Below are 18,003 nucleotides of genomic sequence, written 5' to 3'. Positions count from 1 at the left end.
TTCTTTGCCTCTGGTGTTTGTTGTTGTTTGTTATAAATGCACTTAGGGACCCCTGGGTGGCTCAGTTGGTTAAGGTCCAACTTCAGCTCAGGTCATGATCTCACACTTCCTGAGTTCGAGCCCCGCATCCAGCTCTGTGCTGACAGCTCAGAGCCTGGAGCCTGCTTCGGATTCTGTGTCTTTCTCTCCCTCTGCCCTCCCCTGCTTGTGCTATCTCTCAAAAGTAAATAAACATTAAAAAAAAAATTAAAAAAAAAAAAAAAAAAAAAGATGGGGCGCCTGGGTGGCGCAGTCGGTTAAGCGTCCGACTTCAGCCAGGTCACGATCTCGCGGTCCGTGAGTTCGAGCCCCGCGTCAGGCTCTGGGCCGATGGCTCGGAGCCTGGAGCCTGTTTCCGATTCTGTGTCTCCCTCTCTCTCTGCCCCTCCCCCGTTCATGCTCTATCTCTCTCTGTCCCAAAAATAAATAAAAAAAAAAACGTTGAAAAAAAAAATTAAAAAAAAAAAAAAAAAGTAAATAAACATTAAAAAAAAATAATAAATGCACTTAAATTTGTGTACTAGCCACTTGGTGACTTGGGGCAACTATCTTGTAGTATTATATTGCAATATAAAGAGAGTTATCTCCAATGCCAGAAGAAAAATATATATTGATCTTAGAGCGTTTCCAGTTTCCGACTCAGAAATTCCCAGCTGGAGGAGCTCATTTGGCTCTTCTCCTCCCGAGAGTTTCACCCACTCTCATCTAGCTCCTCTCCTGCACAGTTCTGTCACACTGTCCTGAAGGAGGACACCTGTCATCTTGGAGAGAGTGGGAACAAAGCGATGGGACATGTCTGGGTTTAGGTTAGCTTATCTGTGTAATGATGGGGTGGAGCCCAATGGCATCTAAAAGACATTTCAGAAAACCCGAGATTCTCCCTCTGGCATTCTCCAAGCAAATCTTCATAAGCAGATTCCCTCCCTTCTAGATCCCTTTAACAACGGAGTCTTGCTAATTCAGCTGCCAATGCCTGTAACTGCTGACCGGAACCCCCAGCTGAGTTGGAGAGGCCAGGATTCTCTTGGTCTCAGCAGTAGGACATACTCCTCTCCACTCCTGTTCATCAGCTCCCCTCTGTTCCTGCTCTTTCCCTTGTCTGGACCCCTTTTTACTCACAGACTGTCCATCTGAAACTACATTTTGTACTTGTTAACAAAACCCTGGCTTTGTGAGCAGAGCACTCTCTCCAGAGGGCTTGGCTGATGAGGCCATTTCAGCACTCCAGTGGTGGAGAGATTTGCCAGAAGGGATGTGGGAGCTGAGGCTGCTCTCACAGAGCAGCCGTTTGGAATGGCCACGAAAATCCCTGCAGGCTCCAGGATGAGTTTCAGGAGGCAAATTCAAGGCTGCATCTTCCCTGCATCTTGCCCTGAGACTTCCCATCTGGAAATGACCTGTCCCTCTTGAGTTCCTGAAGCACTTTCTCTGCCTCTGTCTGGCGTCTCCTGTTCAGGCCTGGTGTTCGGTGTTCACTTGCACTTCGATTTTCTCGTCGCTGGCAAGCTCCTGAGCCCATCCCATTTCCCTCTCAACCTCACCCAACGGGCAGCACAGTGCCCAGAACCCTGGAGGCCCTGTGCAAGCACGTTCTGTACAGGAATTCCTTTCCTTGGGAATACATCTGAAGTTCAGGCATCTCAGGGTCCACGAACGAGGCAGGATGGGGCAAGGGCTCCTGGGACACCCGTCTGGTAGGCAGTAGGGACAGAGCGTACCCTGTGGGCTTCAGAGCTAGATACACTTGGTTCAAATCCAACTCTGCCTTTCAATAGCCATGGGCCATTGGGGAAGTTTCTTAACCTCTCTGAGCCTCGGTTTCCGTGATGTAAATTGAGGGCTTGCAGAGGTGATAGTGGGGATTAAGCAAAATAAGGTATACCAACCCCACAGGCCCTGGGATCCTGGGATCTCATGGTGAATTGCCAGTGGCATGAACTGCTTGTCTCCTGATTGCTGACCCAGGGCTCCTTCCCCTCTGTCAGCCCCCTCCCAGAAGAGTGACCATGGAGCTCTCACACCCAGTGGTGCTGGTTCAGGGAGCTAGGAGATCATGTCCATAGGAGACAGGGGGATGGTGTTAGTAAGAAAGTAGGGGTAGGAGTGGGGATCTGTGCACAGCTGAGGGTAAGGGGTCCTTAGTGATCAGAAGGGTACCTACCCTATACTGATGCCCCTGCTCTCACATCAGGATATCCAGTCCCTACCTGGTACGTGGCTGGCCCCAGAAGTCTCCGAGCTGACAGGAACTAAGTGGGGCTGTGCCAGGGACCTTGGTGAGTGTCCAAGCTCCTTACTGAGCACAACTTGGTAATGTCACAGGTGCTGGCCTTGCTGCTGTGGCACTGGTATGAAGCCAGATGCCTGGTCCAGAGGTCTAACTAGGAATGGAACCCCTGGGTCACAGTCTAGTACAGGAACCCCAGTGTCCTAGAGCCAAGCAAGGGTCTCTGGGCTGTAGGACAGTGAGAACAACATGGAAAGTTGAGGGCACCTGGGAAGGGTTTCAAGCTATAAGTTCAGTCTTTATCCACCATTACCTCCACAGAGCTGCTGGTCATTGTTTTCCTGCTCAAAAAAGTTTCATCTGAACTTAGAATAAAATCCAAATGCCTCATCTGACCTACACATCCTTCATTATTGGACCATTACCTGCCTCACCTTAACTTACATTCTACTCCCCTCCCCTTTACTCACCTCAGCCACACTGGCCTGCCTTCCCTTATTATGTAGACATGCCCAACTGATTCCTGCCCCGGGGCCTTTGCACTTGCCCATTGTTTTGCCTAAAATGCATCCCTTAAGCCCATATGACACATAAATGCCTCTGTCTTTCTGTGTTTGCTCACCTTTCATCTTTCGCAATTGCACCCCAATATCGCATCCTCCCTGCACTCTATCCCATCACCCTGTTTCATTACGTTCATAGTACCTCTCACTATTTGTAATTTACTTTGTTGTCTGTCTCCTCCACTTAGAGAATAAGTTCCATGAGGGCAGGGACTGTGTTTCTCACGTTCAATTATGAATCCCCAGGCCCTAGAGCAGTAGCCAACAAATAATTGTTGAAGAAATGAATGAATGAAAACAGGGAAGACCCATATACAAGCTCCTTGTGAGCACAACTTCCTGATGTCACAGGCGCTGGCCTTGCCACTGCAGCACCCATCTCACCTTGGACGAGAGGATTCCTTTCTGTCATTTGTAAAACAGTGCCAAGGGGACTTTAATTCACCTGCTTCAGCCTCTCTGGACATAACGGTTTGAGTTCCTGAAGCCAAACCTGCACCTGTACTTTCTTTTTGCTCCCCACCCTGTACCAGCTCTTCCTCTCCCTCTGTGTCAGCACCCCGGCAGCCGTCAGAGTGACCTAGCTGGACCCACACTTTGCCCAGGTGCCACCCACCTCCCCCAGCTGATCCTTTGACTTCAATTGGAGGAGAAGAGCGGTGAAGGCTTACGGTATCAGCAGTGCTACCTGCTTCGTGATCTGAACAAATAACAGGGCGAAGGCTCAACTCTAACTCGGTGCCATGATGAATTACCCAGTGCCTGCTGCGTGCCGGGGGCTGGAGATCCCCTGCGAGGAAGTTTTTAGCTGGGAACTTTCTGTAAGCTTTCCAGGAATGAGCCAGAGAGGGAACACTCAAGCTGGGGATTGCTGATAATACACCAGTCACACAGCTGCTCCATTCCCACATAAATTTAGTCCTTGGCTGGTCACACTGACACATTTCCCTGAAGGTGGCCAGAGGGCTCATGAAGCCAGCCGGTTATGAAACACCGAGAAGTATAAAAGCCTGCTAGCCCTCTGGGCTGTTTTTCCCCTGACAAAGATGGAGGCTGTGAGCAGGCTTGTCCCCTTGGCCCTTTTCATCGTGCCGTGTTTGGCAGAGTTCAACTGGACCAAGTCTGAAGGTAAGAAGCTTGAACCAGTTCTTTTTTTCCCTAACAAAATAGGGAGACTTCCTTCCAAGAGGCCTCTGCCCAAAGTTTTGAAGTTTTAATTACCTGCTAATGACCGTATTACAGAGAACACTTATTCGTATGCTCTTTGATGTGATTTCGAATTGGTACTAAGTTTTTTCTCAAGCCCACGTGACAATATACGTAAAAATATTTTTTGAAAAATCACAAAGAATTTTACCAGGTAATTTTACTACTGAGAAGTAAATACCTCGGAAATAATTATAAAAGTGCACACACACACAAAAAAAAACACATGGCGCATTTACCCAATTGTAAAAAGCAATGTGAATGTCCCTCATTCCTTCTGTAAGTTGCAGATCCACACAAAGGTACGTACTTCGGCAGCTTCTTACAAGTAAGACTGAGCTGGAAGAAAGGTGCCCAGGATCTACCTTAAGAGAGACAGAGAGAAAAAAAACTACCTGAAATTTGTGTAATATGATGTTATGTTTAAAATACATACACTTGAGCATTTTTAAGGATCAGGAAGTAGGAAAGGAAAGGTTCTGAAGTATTTACAAGAAGTTTTTAATGGTCATTTTCTTCCTGGATGGGTGGGATTATACACTTTTTTTCTTGGCTTTCTGTTTTTTACTAATAAACATAATAGTAGTTATTGTTGGGGGAAAAAGAAATAAGAGACTACTGTTATAAGGACATAGCTCATCAGTCGTAGATAAAAAGAAAATGAGAAGCTTTTGGGAACCCTTAGTTGGGTTCCATTCTGAAGTATTTGATTTTTTTATTCACATTCTGTTAGAGTTGCCGTTGCAGCTCCTCCCCTTCCTTCCTCCTCTTCCTTCTCTTTAGTAACAGCTTTATTAGGATATAAGCCACATATCATAAAATCCACTCTTCTAAAATGTAAAATTTACCGGTTTTCAGTATAGGCACAGAATTGTGCCACCATGACTACTTTCTAATTTGAGAACATTTTCATCACCTCAGAAAGAAACTCCGCACCCATTGGCTGTTTTTTCCAGTGCTCTCAGCCCAAGACAACCACCAGTCTACTTTCTGTCTCTATAATAGATTTCCCCAATCTGGACATTTCCTATCAATGAAACCCTACCATATATGTGGTCTTTCACTCAGCTTAAAATATACGAGGTTCATCCACACTGTACCATGGGCCAGCGCTTCATCCTTTTTATTGCTGAGTGATCCTGCGTAGTATGGATGGACCAGATTTTATTTGTTCATCATTTGATGGACATTTGAGTTGTTTCCCCTTGTTGGTTATTTTGGCTAGTGCGGCTGTAAGCATTAGTGTACGTATGTGTTCATTCCTTTTGGAGACATGCCTAGGAGTGGAATTGTTGCGTTATGGGAACTCCCTGTTTCATCTTTTGAGGACTTGTCGGACCGTTTTCCCAGCAGCCGTCCCATTAGCTTTGCAGAGGGTTCCAATTTTTCCATATCCTTGTCAAATTCTCGTTTTCTGTTTTCGACTCTAGTTTTGTTTCACATTCTAAACAGTGTGAAATGGTATCTCACTGTGGTTTTCATTTGCATTTTCCCCGATGACTAATGATGTTGAGGATCTCTTCATGTGCTTATTGGCCTTTATGTCTTCTTTGGAGAAATATCTATTTTGGTCCTTTGTCTTTTATCGGGTTGTCTTTTAATGATTGAGTTGTAGGAGTTCTTTGTATATTGTAGATATAAAGCCTATTTTTAAAACCATCATTCTGCATGCCCTAATATATTCTTTATTTTTTATGCACCACTTATAGAGGAATCATAAGTATTTTCTCCCCAAGGACTCTAAGAGGGGGAAATCAGTTGCTGGAGGCTTACTTTGGAATGAGTTAAATACCACTCACAATCGCCTGCATGCTTGTATGGATAGTACATGTGGGAGGTAGATTCCCAACCCCTCGAGGAGAAGGGCGGGGGCTGCTGACTTTTCTCAGTGCCAACTGTGGTCTCTACCAGGCAAATCTAGCTGCCGGGCCACCGTGGGAGGCACCAGCCAATCGGATGCCCATAGAGCCCTAATCCTGCAACTCAATCCCAATGAGGACTGCACCTGGACACTAGAAAAACCAGAAAACAAAAGCATCAGAATCATTTTTTCCCACTTCCAGTAAGTAGAGGCTTTGCTTTCTAATGAGGGTGGTTGAACTCTGGCCATACCAAGGAGTCTGTGTCGAAAAAAAATCAGCTGCTCCTAGAGGTAGTGGTAACTCCCATGACCGTGGTGATGGTCATAATGGCTGACAGTCACTGACTGATGACTGGGCCCCTGGCTGTGGTCACAGAGGCCCTGTGAGGTCAGTATGAGTATCCCAGGCCCTCAATCCCAGGGAGATTGAAAACTTGTCTCAGGTCACATAGTAAGTGGAATGACCATAGTTAGTGTCCAGCTAGTCTAGTTCCAGGTTCCAGGTCCTAAAACACTAAACTCATGGTTTCAAAGTATGCATTATAATCAGCGGGGGAGCTTCCAGAAAGTCAGATTCCCAGGCTGCACCTCATATAAATCGGGGGAGGGGGAGGGGCAGGCAACCAGGCAGCAGTGTTTTTTTTATTATAAATTTTGTATTTTGAAATAAATCTACACCCACAAGCGTTTTCTGTAAGTGCCCAGGTTATGGCAGTGCGAGGCCAAGCTGAGGACGGGGCGCTGCCCTACCAGACTCTCTCAGGGCTTCGTGAGAACTTCCCCAGTTAATCAGTCCTCTCAACAGCCCTCTGGGGTGGATGCGATCTGATCCCCACTCGGCGGGTAAGAAATCCCAGAGAAGTCGCTTCACGTGCCCAGGGTCACGGACCGATACAGGCAGCAGAGGGACCGGATCCCGGCACCCTTGCTCCAGCGCCCCTACACTCCCCCTCTGCCCGTGGTTCTAAACCGGAGAGTCTCAGAAGCGCGGGAGGGTTTTGCAAAAGCGCGGCTGTGGGACCCTGGGCCCAGATTCTGACCCGGACGGGGGTGGCCGGGGCCCGAGAACGTGCACGGGTAACGACTTCCCAGGTGCTGCTGGTGTGGTCAAGGTGCCACACTTTGAGACTCGTGGCCCTTCGCCAGGGAAGTTGGCATTCACTTCTGTCTGGCCCTGAAGGCAATAAAAAAGAAGGGGCGCTTCCGTATTTCCCAGAATTCAAGGGCTATTAATTAAGAATCACAAACAGTATCCCTGATGTGTCGAGAAAGAGAGGACGGCAGCGGGGCAAGAGCGAGGGAGGGGAGACGAACATTGCCCGTCTTAGACACTTCTGTGTGCCGGGCCTGTGCCGGTGCTCCCTGTTCAGATGATTATAAACCTCCCACAGGATAAGACGAAGGCTGTGATATCCCCATTTGCAGAAGGGAGAGTGAGGTGAAATCCTGAATAGCTCAGCCAAAGTTACGCAGCAGGGAAGGGGCTACGGTGGAAGAATTCAGGTTTGTCTACCCTCGCGGTGTTCCCTCTAAGCCATCTTGCAACTGTGTCAGGATTCGGGGGCCATCCGGAGAGACCCTGTCAGCATGGGCAGAGGACAATGAATCATCCGGGTCTGCCCTGTCCAGTGCAGGGCACGGACCGTCCTTACGGATGAAGACCGGGGGATGTGAGGGAAGGAAGGGGCGTCTCGGGAGTTGCTACATGTCCCTTACCGTGAGCGAGGCGGCCGTGGAGGAAGAGTCGCTTCCCGTTTCTACGGCCTTGGGTTCCAAATGTCAAAGGGGATGAATTCTAAATAAGAAGATCCCACCCCACGGTTCGCACCAGGGCACGAGGAACAGGAGAGATGGAGACGGGAAGGAAAGGAGTCCTGGACCCGAGTCCCACCTCCCCCCTGACTGTACAGGATCACTGGCAAAGCAGTTGTGCTTCCTGAGGCCTTTACAGACTGATGGTGTGCGGGTTGATGTTGGGGGGCGGGGGAGGGGGGCCGGTCCCGGTATGCAAACCGCCATGCCGAGGTGAATGACTGACTCCACGCCGAACCCCCTGGCCTGGTGGTTCGTCTCCAACCACACATGTGTTCTGTTCACAGGCTGGATCCCAGTGGAGGGTGTAAAAATGAAAACATTAAAGTTTTTGATGGAAACTCTACCAAGGGGTCTCTGCTCGGGAAAGTCTGCAGTAAACATGACTACGTTCCTGTTTTTGAGTCATCATCCGATACGTTAATGGTTCAAATAGTCACCGATTCTGTAAGAATGCAAAGAACTGTCTTCATCTTCTACTACTACTTCTCACCCGGCACCTGTAAGTTCTCACGTGTATGTTCTCTGCATCTGCGAGCACAGAAGGTCACACACTGTCCTGCGTGGGTTGTTGTAACCTTGAGTCTGAGTCTGTGCCCTGAGAGCTCGCTGTGTGCGAGAGCAGCGGTTCTCTAACCTGTGTGTGGAAGAATCACCTGGAGAGCTTGTGAAATCAGATTCTGATTCACTGGTTCTGGCATGGAGCCCATGACTTTGCCTTTCTAACCAGCTCCCACGCGAGGCAGATGGATGGGGCTGATCAGACGGCTACGTATTGAGGTGTACGATGTGACAGACTGAAGCAGACTCTCCAAGTTCACCTGTTTTAAAAAAAATTTTTTAATGTTTATTTATTTTTGAGAGAGAGAGAGAGAGAGACAGAGTGCGAGTGGGGGAGGGGCAGAGAGAAGGAGGCACAGAATCTGAAGCAGGCTCCAGGCTCTGAGCTGTCAGCACAGAGCCCGACGCGGGGCTCGAACCCACAAACCGTGTGATCATGATCTGAGCCAAAGTCGGATGGTCAACCGACTGAGCCACCCAGGTGCTCCCAGCCTGTTTTATAATAACCTGAGATCCTTTGAAATGCCTGTTCAGGGACTGCTCCTCCCTCTGGTCTGAACACAACATCTTTGGAGCTATAGAATCTACATGTTTAACACGTCTTCCAGGTGATTCTTTTTTTTAATTTTTTAATAAAAAAAATATATTTATTTATTTTTGAGAGAGTGCATGAGTGAGCAGGGGAGGAGCAGAGAGAAAGGGAGAGACAAAATCCCAAGCAGGCTCAATGTGGTCAGTGCAGAGCCCTACGTGGGGCCCGAACTCACAAATCGTGAGATCATGACCTAAGCTGAAATCAAGAGTCTGATGCTTCACCAACTGAGCCATCTAGGTGCCCCTTCCAGGTAATTCTTGATAAAGAAGGTCATCCAGGGAGCACATGCTGAGAATCTCTTATCTCACATCTGAATCTAAGACTGTCAGGCAGTCTGAGGCTACAAATACATGGTTCTGCATTCACAGCACCCAGATTCCGCTGCAACCCAAAGCAGAATGCCAAGAAACTCTGCAAGTGGGTTCAGGAGCAAAGCTCCACTCTGGTTTGTTTTCTGAGGCCCAGAGTTGAGTATGTCACCCTCCTCGTAAACTGCTGAATCCTTGGTGTGGGCGGATCTCCAGAGTGGAGCAGTCAGGGCTCTCCGAAGCCAGACCCGGGCCACCTTTTCGGGCCTTACCTCTAGCCACTACCTGACCTGCATCCTCGGCTTTAGCCGGCCCACACCATTTTGCACCCCCCTAAAAGGAGCCTTCGGTGTTGGCTGTCTGTGTTTCACTTGTCCGGCTGCTTGCTTACTTACTGGGGAGGGGAGGGGAGGGACCGAGGGTGTCTTCACGAAAGCTGCATCCGAGCTGAGCTGTGAACCACAGTGTAGGGTAGGGAGAGGCGGGAAGCAGGGGAGGAGGGCTCCCGTCTGCTGGCACCAACAGTCTGAGGAGCCACGGGAGGGAAGGACAGTGGGGAACAGTAGGTCAGGCGGAGGTGGCTGATGAGGCTGGAAAGCTAGGCTGGGGCCAAGTGAGGAAGAGCCTCAGATGTTAGTCCTAAGAGTGTGACATCATTTTCCGTGGCTAAGACCTTAGTGGAGGGTCTCTAACTCTGGGACAGATCTTACAGTGTCACTCTGCCCTGCACCAGTGGCCAGAAAATCCAGTGATAAAGAAAGATGAAAATCTCAGTCTGCTGCCAATTCAAAAGAGGGCAATAGAATAAAATTCGGGGGGTCGGGGTGGGGATTGCTTATTGAGCTCAACGCACAGCACAGAAACTAAATGAAGTCTCTCAATGAAGTCTCTCTCGTGATTTATATTCTTGGTCACCCTCACATCCCTTTCAGCTATTCCAAACTGTGGTGGTTACTTGGATGCCTCCGAAGGATCCTTTACCAGCCCCAATTACCCAAATCCACATCCTGCACTGGCTTATTGTGTGTGGCACATACAAGTGGAGAAAGGTTACAAGATAAAATTACACTTCAAAGACATTTTGTAAGTACTGTGGTCCATTTCTCCTGTTGGAGAAAGGCAGCGAGCCCCCCCTGGCAAATGGGGAACCTGGGGAAGGGAAAAGATCATGTGGACCCCCTCCTAGATGAGCATTATTCAAAGAATGGGTGTATAAAGAAAATACCAGTAAGCGTCTGACTTCGGCTCAGGTCATGATCTCATGGTTTGTGGTTTCAAGCCCCGCGTCAGGCTCTGTGCTGACAGCTCAGAGCCTGGAGCCTGCTTCAGATTCTGTGTCTCCCTCTCTCTCTGCCCCTCCCCTGCTCACTTCTGTCTCTCTGTCTGTCTATCTGTCTCTCTGTCTCTCAAAAATAAATAATTAAGAGAAAAACAAACAAAAAAGAAGTGCACCTGGGTGACTCAGTCAGCTAAGCGTCCAACTTCAGCTCAGGTCATGATCTCATGGTTCGTGGGTTTGAGCCCTGCGTCAGGCTCTGTGCTGACAGCTCAGAGCCTGGAGCCTGCTTCAGATTCTGTGTCTCCCTCTCCCTCTGCCCCTCCCCACTTGTGCTCTCTTGGTCTCAAAAATAAATAAAACATTAAAGACAATTAAAAAAAAGAAAGCACCAATACTATTGCATTGAACTAAATGGACTCTTTTTCTGAAGATTCTGAGGTCACACCAGGGATGGGCAAAGCCCCAGGTTTGTCATCATAAGCCTGAGATCCCACCGTAAGGGAAACTCTTGAATGACTTAGGACTGAGACTGTTGAGAATTGAATTTTCACCAGAGGCCCTACTTCTGTAGCATAGAAGTGGACGAATACTGCAGATTTGACTTCATTGCTGTTTATGATGGCTCCTCCACCACCTCTGGCCTGCTTGGACAAGTGTGTGGCTACGTGAAGCCCACCTTCGAATCCTCGTCGGACTCGCTGACCGTTGTGCTATCTACAGATTACGCCAACTCCTACCGAGGCTTCACTGCTTCCTACACTTCAGTTTACTCGGGAAACGTCAACACTAGTAAGTCATACCCCTTAGCTGTTTTGAGTTCTCTGAGGACGGTGCCCGTAGAAACTGCCCTTTAATTCTTAGCCTACCCGTGGCTCCCCTGCTTGCAAGCCTGTCGTACATACTTTGGAACATCTTCGTGATCAGAAGCTGGAGAATCAGTTCTGTGCATTGCCTCGTACAAGAGGAAGGGAATGATTTTATTAACTTGAGAAAGATTTCTGTAGAAAATAGCGACTGTTTTCCTTATTGCCTTCTGTAAAGGCACAATTAAAAATAATAGAGTCACAGATTCAAGTTGCAAAAAAGGTCACGGTGAACGTCATAAAAGGTGGGTCAACTACTCTGCTGTCTCAGGCTTCTGATTATGGTTTAGAGCAAAATGGCTTTGAGTTTTTATTTTTTAATTTAATTAATTAATTTATTCATTCATTCATTTTATTTATTTTATTATTCTATTTTTTATATGTAATTTATTGTCAAACTGGTTTCCATACAACACCCAGTGCTCATCCCAACAGGTGCCCTCCTCAATGCCCATCACCCACTTTCCCCTCTCCCCCGGCTTTGAGTTTTTTTATATACTTCTGTGCGCATAGCTTTTCAAGATCCAAAGTTCAAGGTTGACATAAATATAATCATCCCTGTTTTGTTTTTGTTTTTGTTTTTGTTTTTTCTGAACAGCATCCTTAACTTGCTCCTCAGACAAGATGAGAGTTATCATTAGTAAATCCTACCTGGGATTATTAAAATATAGCGAGAATAACTTACAACTAAATGACCCAACTTGCAGACCAAAGATATCAAATGTGGTGGAATTTTCTATTCCTCTGGATGGATGCAGTACAGTCAAAAAGGTAAAGCGAGACACTGAGCTGGCTTTTGTCACACGCCAGAGATGTGTTAGATAACGCCGTGATACTTGCTGGTGACTTTAACAAACAACTCCCAAGCCTAAGCATCTTCATGTGTGGTAAGCTTGTGGGGACATATAAGTGCACTCACTCATTTACACACCAAAGCCAAATTACCACATTCATTATCAGGGTAACTGGAGGGTGGTTATCTTTTCCAAAAGGTGAAGAACTCTGACGACTCACTGCAGAAAGTTCGAACATCTAGATACTGCAGGTGTAAGAGTCCACCAATAATACTTGTACAGAAAATGTCTACATCTCATACTCAGCAAACACCTAGCTGTATTTTTATGATCTTCTTCTTTCCTCTGTAAAGAGAGAAGATAAAAATATTATGTTTTGTTTTAAAGATGAAGGACATAAGTTTCGTTCTACCTTTTCTAGAACTTGAAGATCTCAAACATTTGCAACCTGTAGGTCCCTTTAGGATGTATTCCCTAAACTTTTCACTCAGGTCATGAAACAACGATGTCATTGAAAAGAATGGGAGCTACTCGGGGAATCAATAAGGATGGAAGTAAATCGTTATTTTTTGCTTCAGGTGAACACCTGGACGATTATCTGCGCATCCCTAGGGAAAGCAGTCCAGGGAAACCCTACTGCAGGACTTCTGTCCGTATACACTTGGGAAACCGCCCAGGGAACCGCACTAACTTAATGCTACTTACGAAAGGCAATACATTATAGGGTCTCGAGTCTTTCTAGGGCTGGAAATTTGTGTTCAAAATTGTTTTTAACGTAAAAAGTTCTGTCTAATTCCGTATTCTGGTCTTTCTAAGCCAAGCTCTGTCTCTCGTCTCACATGTTTTCTTCCTACCCAGCATGTTTCTTAAAGAAAGCACATTTGAGCTTTCCAACATGCAATGGTATTCCAACACGCAAGCTGCTGACTTGCAATTTAAGATGATTGTGTGCCTACCCACACATGCCATGCATATCTATGTCTAAAATATTATTGGACTTAAAATACAACATTTGAATTCCATCTTGGTCTGCAGGTAGAAGATCATTCAATTACTTACACCAACATAATCACTCTCATTCCGTCCTCCGCATCGGAAGTGATCACCCGCCAGAAACATCTCCAGATTGTTCTGAAGTGTGAAATGGAACGTAATTCTACTGTGGAGATGATGTACATAACAGAAGATGACGTAATACAAAATCAAAATGTGCTGGGCAAATATAACACAAGCATGGCTCTTTTTGAATCCAATTCATTTGAAAAGCCTCTGCTGGAGTCCCCATATTATGTGGATTTGAACCAAACTCTTTTTGTTCAAGTCAGTGTCCACACCTCGGATCCAGATTTGGTGGTTTTTCTTGATACCTGTATTGCCTCTCCCACGTCTGACTTTGCATCCCCAACCTATGACCTCATCAAGAGTGGGTATGTACTGATGGGTGATACGCTTTTCTGAGGATTAATAATGACTCGAATGAAGTAGTATTTTTTGTGTCTGGTTGTACAATTCCTGTATGCCTGCTGTATAATTGTTTTTTATACTGCTGCCATGGAGTTTAGTAAATTTAATTGTTTTACAAAATACAGTTAGTGTATACTAGTGACAAATACTTTAAGTTAGAGCATTTCTACAGCCACAGCCCATATCCACTAGAATTTTAAGTATGTTTCCCAAATGTTTGCCGGTAGAAACAAATATATTTTTTGTCAAGAGGCTTTGTGGTTTTGTTTTTGCTTCTCCCCCACCCTCCCACGTTGATTATTTTCAACAAACGCCAAAGGATTATTTCATTTGTTCCAGATTTAGAACACAGACATAATGCAATTAGTAAAGTATATGCGGCATTCTCTAAAAAAAAAAAAAAAAAAAAAGGGAAATTTTCCTCTTTTTCTGTAAGCTGATGGACTTTATATCAACCCTATTGGCACGTTCAAAGCAAGTGTGTAGAGTAAGACATTTGAGTTCTAATATATCTGAATTGGTTTTCTAATTAATTCACATAGACTAGGAATTTTATTGCTGGAGGGAACTTTATCTTACCCAGGAATCAGATCTATAGCCTTAGCTCACTATGGTCTGAGCTAAAGACATTGTCTTTCTAGAGCAATTTTGGACCCACAAATTAGTTCAAACAAAACTCTGTATCATTTCTTTTCAATATCAAAAAGACTGAACTGTAAATTTTCTAAATGTGCCATAAATTCTGTTCCAGATGTAGTCGAGATGAGACTTGTGAGGTGTATCCGTTTTCTGGACACCATGGAAGATTCCAATTTAATGCCTTTAAATTCTTGAGAAATCTGGGCTCCGTGTATCTACAGTGTAAGATTTTGATATGTGACAGTAGTGACCATCAGTCTCGCTGCAACCAAGGCTGTGTCTCTAGAAGGAAACGAGACATTTCTTCATACAAATGGAAGGCGGATTCTGTCATAGGACCTATTCGTCTGAAAAGGGATCAAAGTGCAAGTGGAAATTCAGGTAAAGAACAAGCTATTTCGTGATCTAAGAACACCTCATGGTTCATTAAATTCTGCTCAATTGTGTTCCTGCTTAAGCATGCACAGTATAGAGATTTATGATATCAGCAGCTAAGTCCTAATAAGCACACAAGATTAATTTTTCTTTCTATTAGTTGAAAAAATGTAAACCAGGTACATTTTAAGCATATTATGCACTGATAATGTACCATGATCCCTGTGGCTTTTGAGTATAAATAGAACTTCCCCACTTCTAAAACCAACACTTTTCTCTTAGCTTCCTGACTCCTTGTTATAGGCAGCATGGCAGATAATAGAATCAAAGCAATGTGTTTTAACTCCTATCTGAGAAAATCCGATGAACCTGCATCCCACACAACCACCTTTTTGGGAAAAAAAAGCAATTTTTTTCCAAGAGAAAATACTCTATTTTTAAGATGGACCTACTTCTTTTTTTTAAATGTTTATTTTATTTTTGAGAGAGAGAGAAAGTGAGAGAGAGCAGGTGCACATACGTGAGCACGGAGTCAGGGGTGGGCAGAGAGAGAGACAGAGGATCCGAAGCTCGATGCTTGAAGTCACGAACTGTGAGATCGTGAGCTGAGCAGAAGTCTGATGCTTAAGCGCTCACCTGACTGAGCCACCCAGGTGCCCCCAGCCCTGCTTCTTTTTAAAAGATTGAAACATGACCCCTGCCAGGTCACAGGAGAATGAGGTGGTGGTGGCCACTCATGGACAAGCCACAACTAAATGGCTTTGGACGGACCACAGTTAAATAAAAACTCCTTATGAGTTTATCTCATGTGAAAATTATCCTGGCATAAAAGAATCTTGTGACCTCTATGTTTTTTTTTTTGTTTTTTTTTTGTTTTTTTTTTTAATTTTTTTTTCAACGTTTTTTATTTATTTTTGGGACAGAGAGAGACAGAGCATGAACGGGGGAGGGGCAGAGAGAGAGGGAGACACAGAATCAGAAACAGGCTCCAGGCTCCGAGCCATCAGCCCAGAGCCTGACGCGGGGCTCGAACTCCCGGACCGCGAGATCGTGACCTGGCTGAAGTCGGACGCCCAACCGACTGCGCCACCCAGGCGCCCCATGACCTCTATGTTAATTGTTATTTGAATGGACTATGAAGGAGTAGGATTCTAGTTTGTAGCAAAACATTTCTAAGATAAACGCAAAAGAACACAAAAATTAAATCCAGTAACTTTATAAACACATTCACTAAAGATGATGCATCTGTGGATATTAGTCTGAAATTAGTTGAAAATCTGTGAATGAAAGTTACAGAAATATCATCCATATTTAGAAAGTACCCTTTTCTAGGGAGCCTGGGTGGCTCAGTCGGTTAAGTGTTCTACTCTCGGTTTCAGCTCAGGTCATGATCTCACGGTTTCATGAGTTTGAACCCCCAGTTGGGCTCTGTGCTGACAGTGTGGAGCCTGCTTGGGATTCTCTCTCTCTCTCTCTCTCTCTCTCTCTCTCTCCCCCCCCCCCCGCCCCTCCCTCTCTCTGTCCCTCCCCTGCTCAGGCTGTCTCTGTCTCTCTCAAAATAAATAAATAAAAACTTAAAAAAAAAGTACCCTTTTCCTGTTTCAAGAGGAGAAACCAGTTGTTTCTCTATGGATCACATATATTTTGACAACTATGAGAAATAGTGAGAATCCATAAGTGGACCCGCGCTTCTGTTTGACCGAGATGCTTGATTGTCACAAGTTTTTCACTTTATGTCAAGGAAACAAATTAACTATTTAAACAAACGAATGTAAGGGCATCTTGTCCTTTCTAAACAGAAACATAAACTGATTGAAATATTTGCTCACTGTCGCTGTATGTTGTGTTGGCATTATATACCATGCATTAATTGGTGCATAAGATTCATATTTGCGAGGAGGTACACAATTCATGAACATTTTGTAATGCCAAGTAATACTTTTCTTTAAATGATGTTTATCTTGTTTCCAATTACAGGATTTCAGTATCAAATACATGGAGAAGAAACTCAGAATCAACCTTTCAACAGTCTGCAACTATTTTTATTCATGGCCCTTGCTCTGAATGTAGTGATTGTGGCTACGATCACAGTAAGGCATTTTGTGAAGCAGAGAACAGACTACAAGTACCAGAAGCTGCAGAATATTAACTAACGGGTTCAGCCTTAAGTGAGACACGTTTCTCCTGAACACCAAAGGAAATGCTACCCATTATGAATAAATTAGGGAGAGCCTCGTAAGAGTGATGCACAGGTCTTGCTGTCATTGTGGTCAGAGTGTGCTGCCTTGCAGGGTGGTTGAAATGAGCGAACATTATGTGAGTTAGGTCTCATGATAAAGACCTGAAGCCACCAAAATATTAAATGAATTGAAAGCATCCTTTTTCACAAAGCACTTTCAGTAAATAATTAGGTGAAAGGAAAAAAAAAAAAGACATAAGTCTTCAGCATTAGATGTATTTATTTTCTAGATGCAAATGTGTTACCTTTTGAAACATATACGAACGTTATAATTTCTGAAACGAAGTGTGACAAAGAGAATGACCATCTTTTTTATTCATACGCCTCACTATTTTAATGCGGAGTCTCGGCATCTTACAACTTAAACACATCTCAGAAAAGGGCTTTGGAAAGAAGACCCTGATTATCATAGGCGAGACTTCTGTGTAGTTTCCAGGTTAATGAATTGAAACAACAGTTCTCCCATTTCCCATCAAACACCAAAGCCAAACATACCTGTAGCAAGGCGGAGTCAGTTCTGACTTAATACGTTCGTCTCTGCTGTGGCTGAACAAATATTAAAGACCTCAGTGTGAACTGACTTTACACGTACCGAACATCGTATTGAATTCTTTGTCTTAGATGCACATTACAACTCTACCTCATCACTCAGTACCACCGTGGTTTGGGTTCTGATCTACATCTAAAGAGGCAACCACATTTCTGAATGCCCAAAGACTTTCCTCCCGTACACATGTATCGGGTACACAGTAATGCCCGGGGAATATACCACGAGTAAGACGCCATCTCTGTTCTCACCGAACAAGTTTTTAGGAGCCTGCTGGGTTTCCAGATCCAAATCGAAATGCAGGTTCCCCATTTTCTCTTTAATATGTCCACGTGGATCTTCTAAGCACTTCCCCCAAGTGGCCATGTGGTTGGGTGCCCTCCGCATTCCATCAGTATGACAACACGGAGCTACTGCAGAAGTTCTCTTCCAACCTATTGTGAAAACACTCAGAACATAATCAGAACGGGCAAATCGAATTCAGAAAAACAGAACTTACAACCTGTCTCGGTGCTGGCCCGTCCACCATCTTTCTGTCAGGAACCGATTGATTTTATGCTGGTGGCCAGGCCTGGGGGCTTCTCAGGGGCACACCAGGCACATAGTGTAAGACTAAGACAATTGTCAAATG

General features: G+C 45.2%; 1 protein-coding gene across 1 annotated transcript; it reads left to right on the top strand.

The window, feature by feature from the left end:
- The first annotated feature begins 3,809 nt into the window (after positions 1-3,809).
- Positions 3,810-17,421, top strand: CUZD1 (CUB and zona pellucida like domains 1). The gene is made up of 9 exons (XM_058698010.1): positions 3,810-3,957; positions 5,947-6,097; positions 7,996-8,210; positions 10,105-10,255; positions 11,023-11,240; positions 11,913-12,085; positions 13,144-13,535; positions 14,324-14,592; positions 16,564-17,421. The coding sequence occupies exons 1-9, from the start codon at positions 3,876-3,878 to the stop codon at positions 16,737-16,739; spliced, it is 1,827 nt and encodes a 608-aa protein (XP_058553993.1). The 5' UTR covers positions 3,810-3,875; the 3' UTR covers positions 16,740-17,421.
- The last annotated feature ends 582 nt before the right edge of the window (positions 17,422-18,003 follow it).

Source organism: Neofelis nebulosa, chromosome 13 (assembly GCF_028018385.1).
Source record: "Neofelis nebulosa isolate mNeoNeb1 chromosome 13, mNeoNeb1.pri, whole genome shotgun sequence".
Taxonomy (NCBI): Eukaryota; Metazoa; Chordata; class Mammalia; order Carnivora; family Felidae; genus Neofelis; species Neofelis nebulosa.
Note: the sequence above shows the minus strand (reverse complement) of the source record. Positions and strands in the feature narration are given on the sequence as shown.

Bases quoted from the DNA above. Each gene is read 5' to 3' on its own strand.
- CUZD1 (XM_058698010.1), top strand. From the start codon at position 3,876: ATGGAGGCTGTGAGCAGGCTTGTCCCCTTGGCCCTTTTCATCGTGCCG. The intron at 6,098-7,995 runs GTAAGTAGAGGC...TTCTGTTCACAG, and splicing joins ATCATTTTTTCCCACTTCCA to GCTGGATCCCAGTGGAGGGT. The intron at 14,593-16,563 runs GTAAAGAACAAG...TTCCAATTACAG, and splicing joins AAGTGCAAGTGGAAATTCAG to GATTTCAGTATCAAATACAT.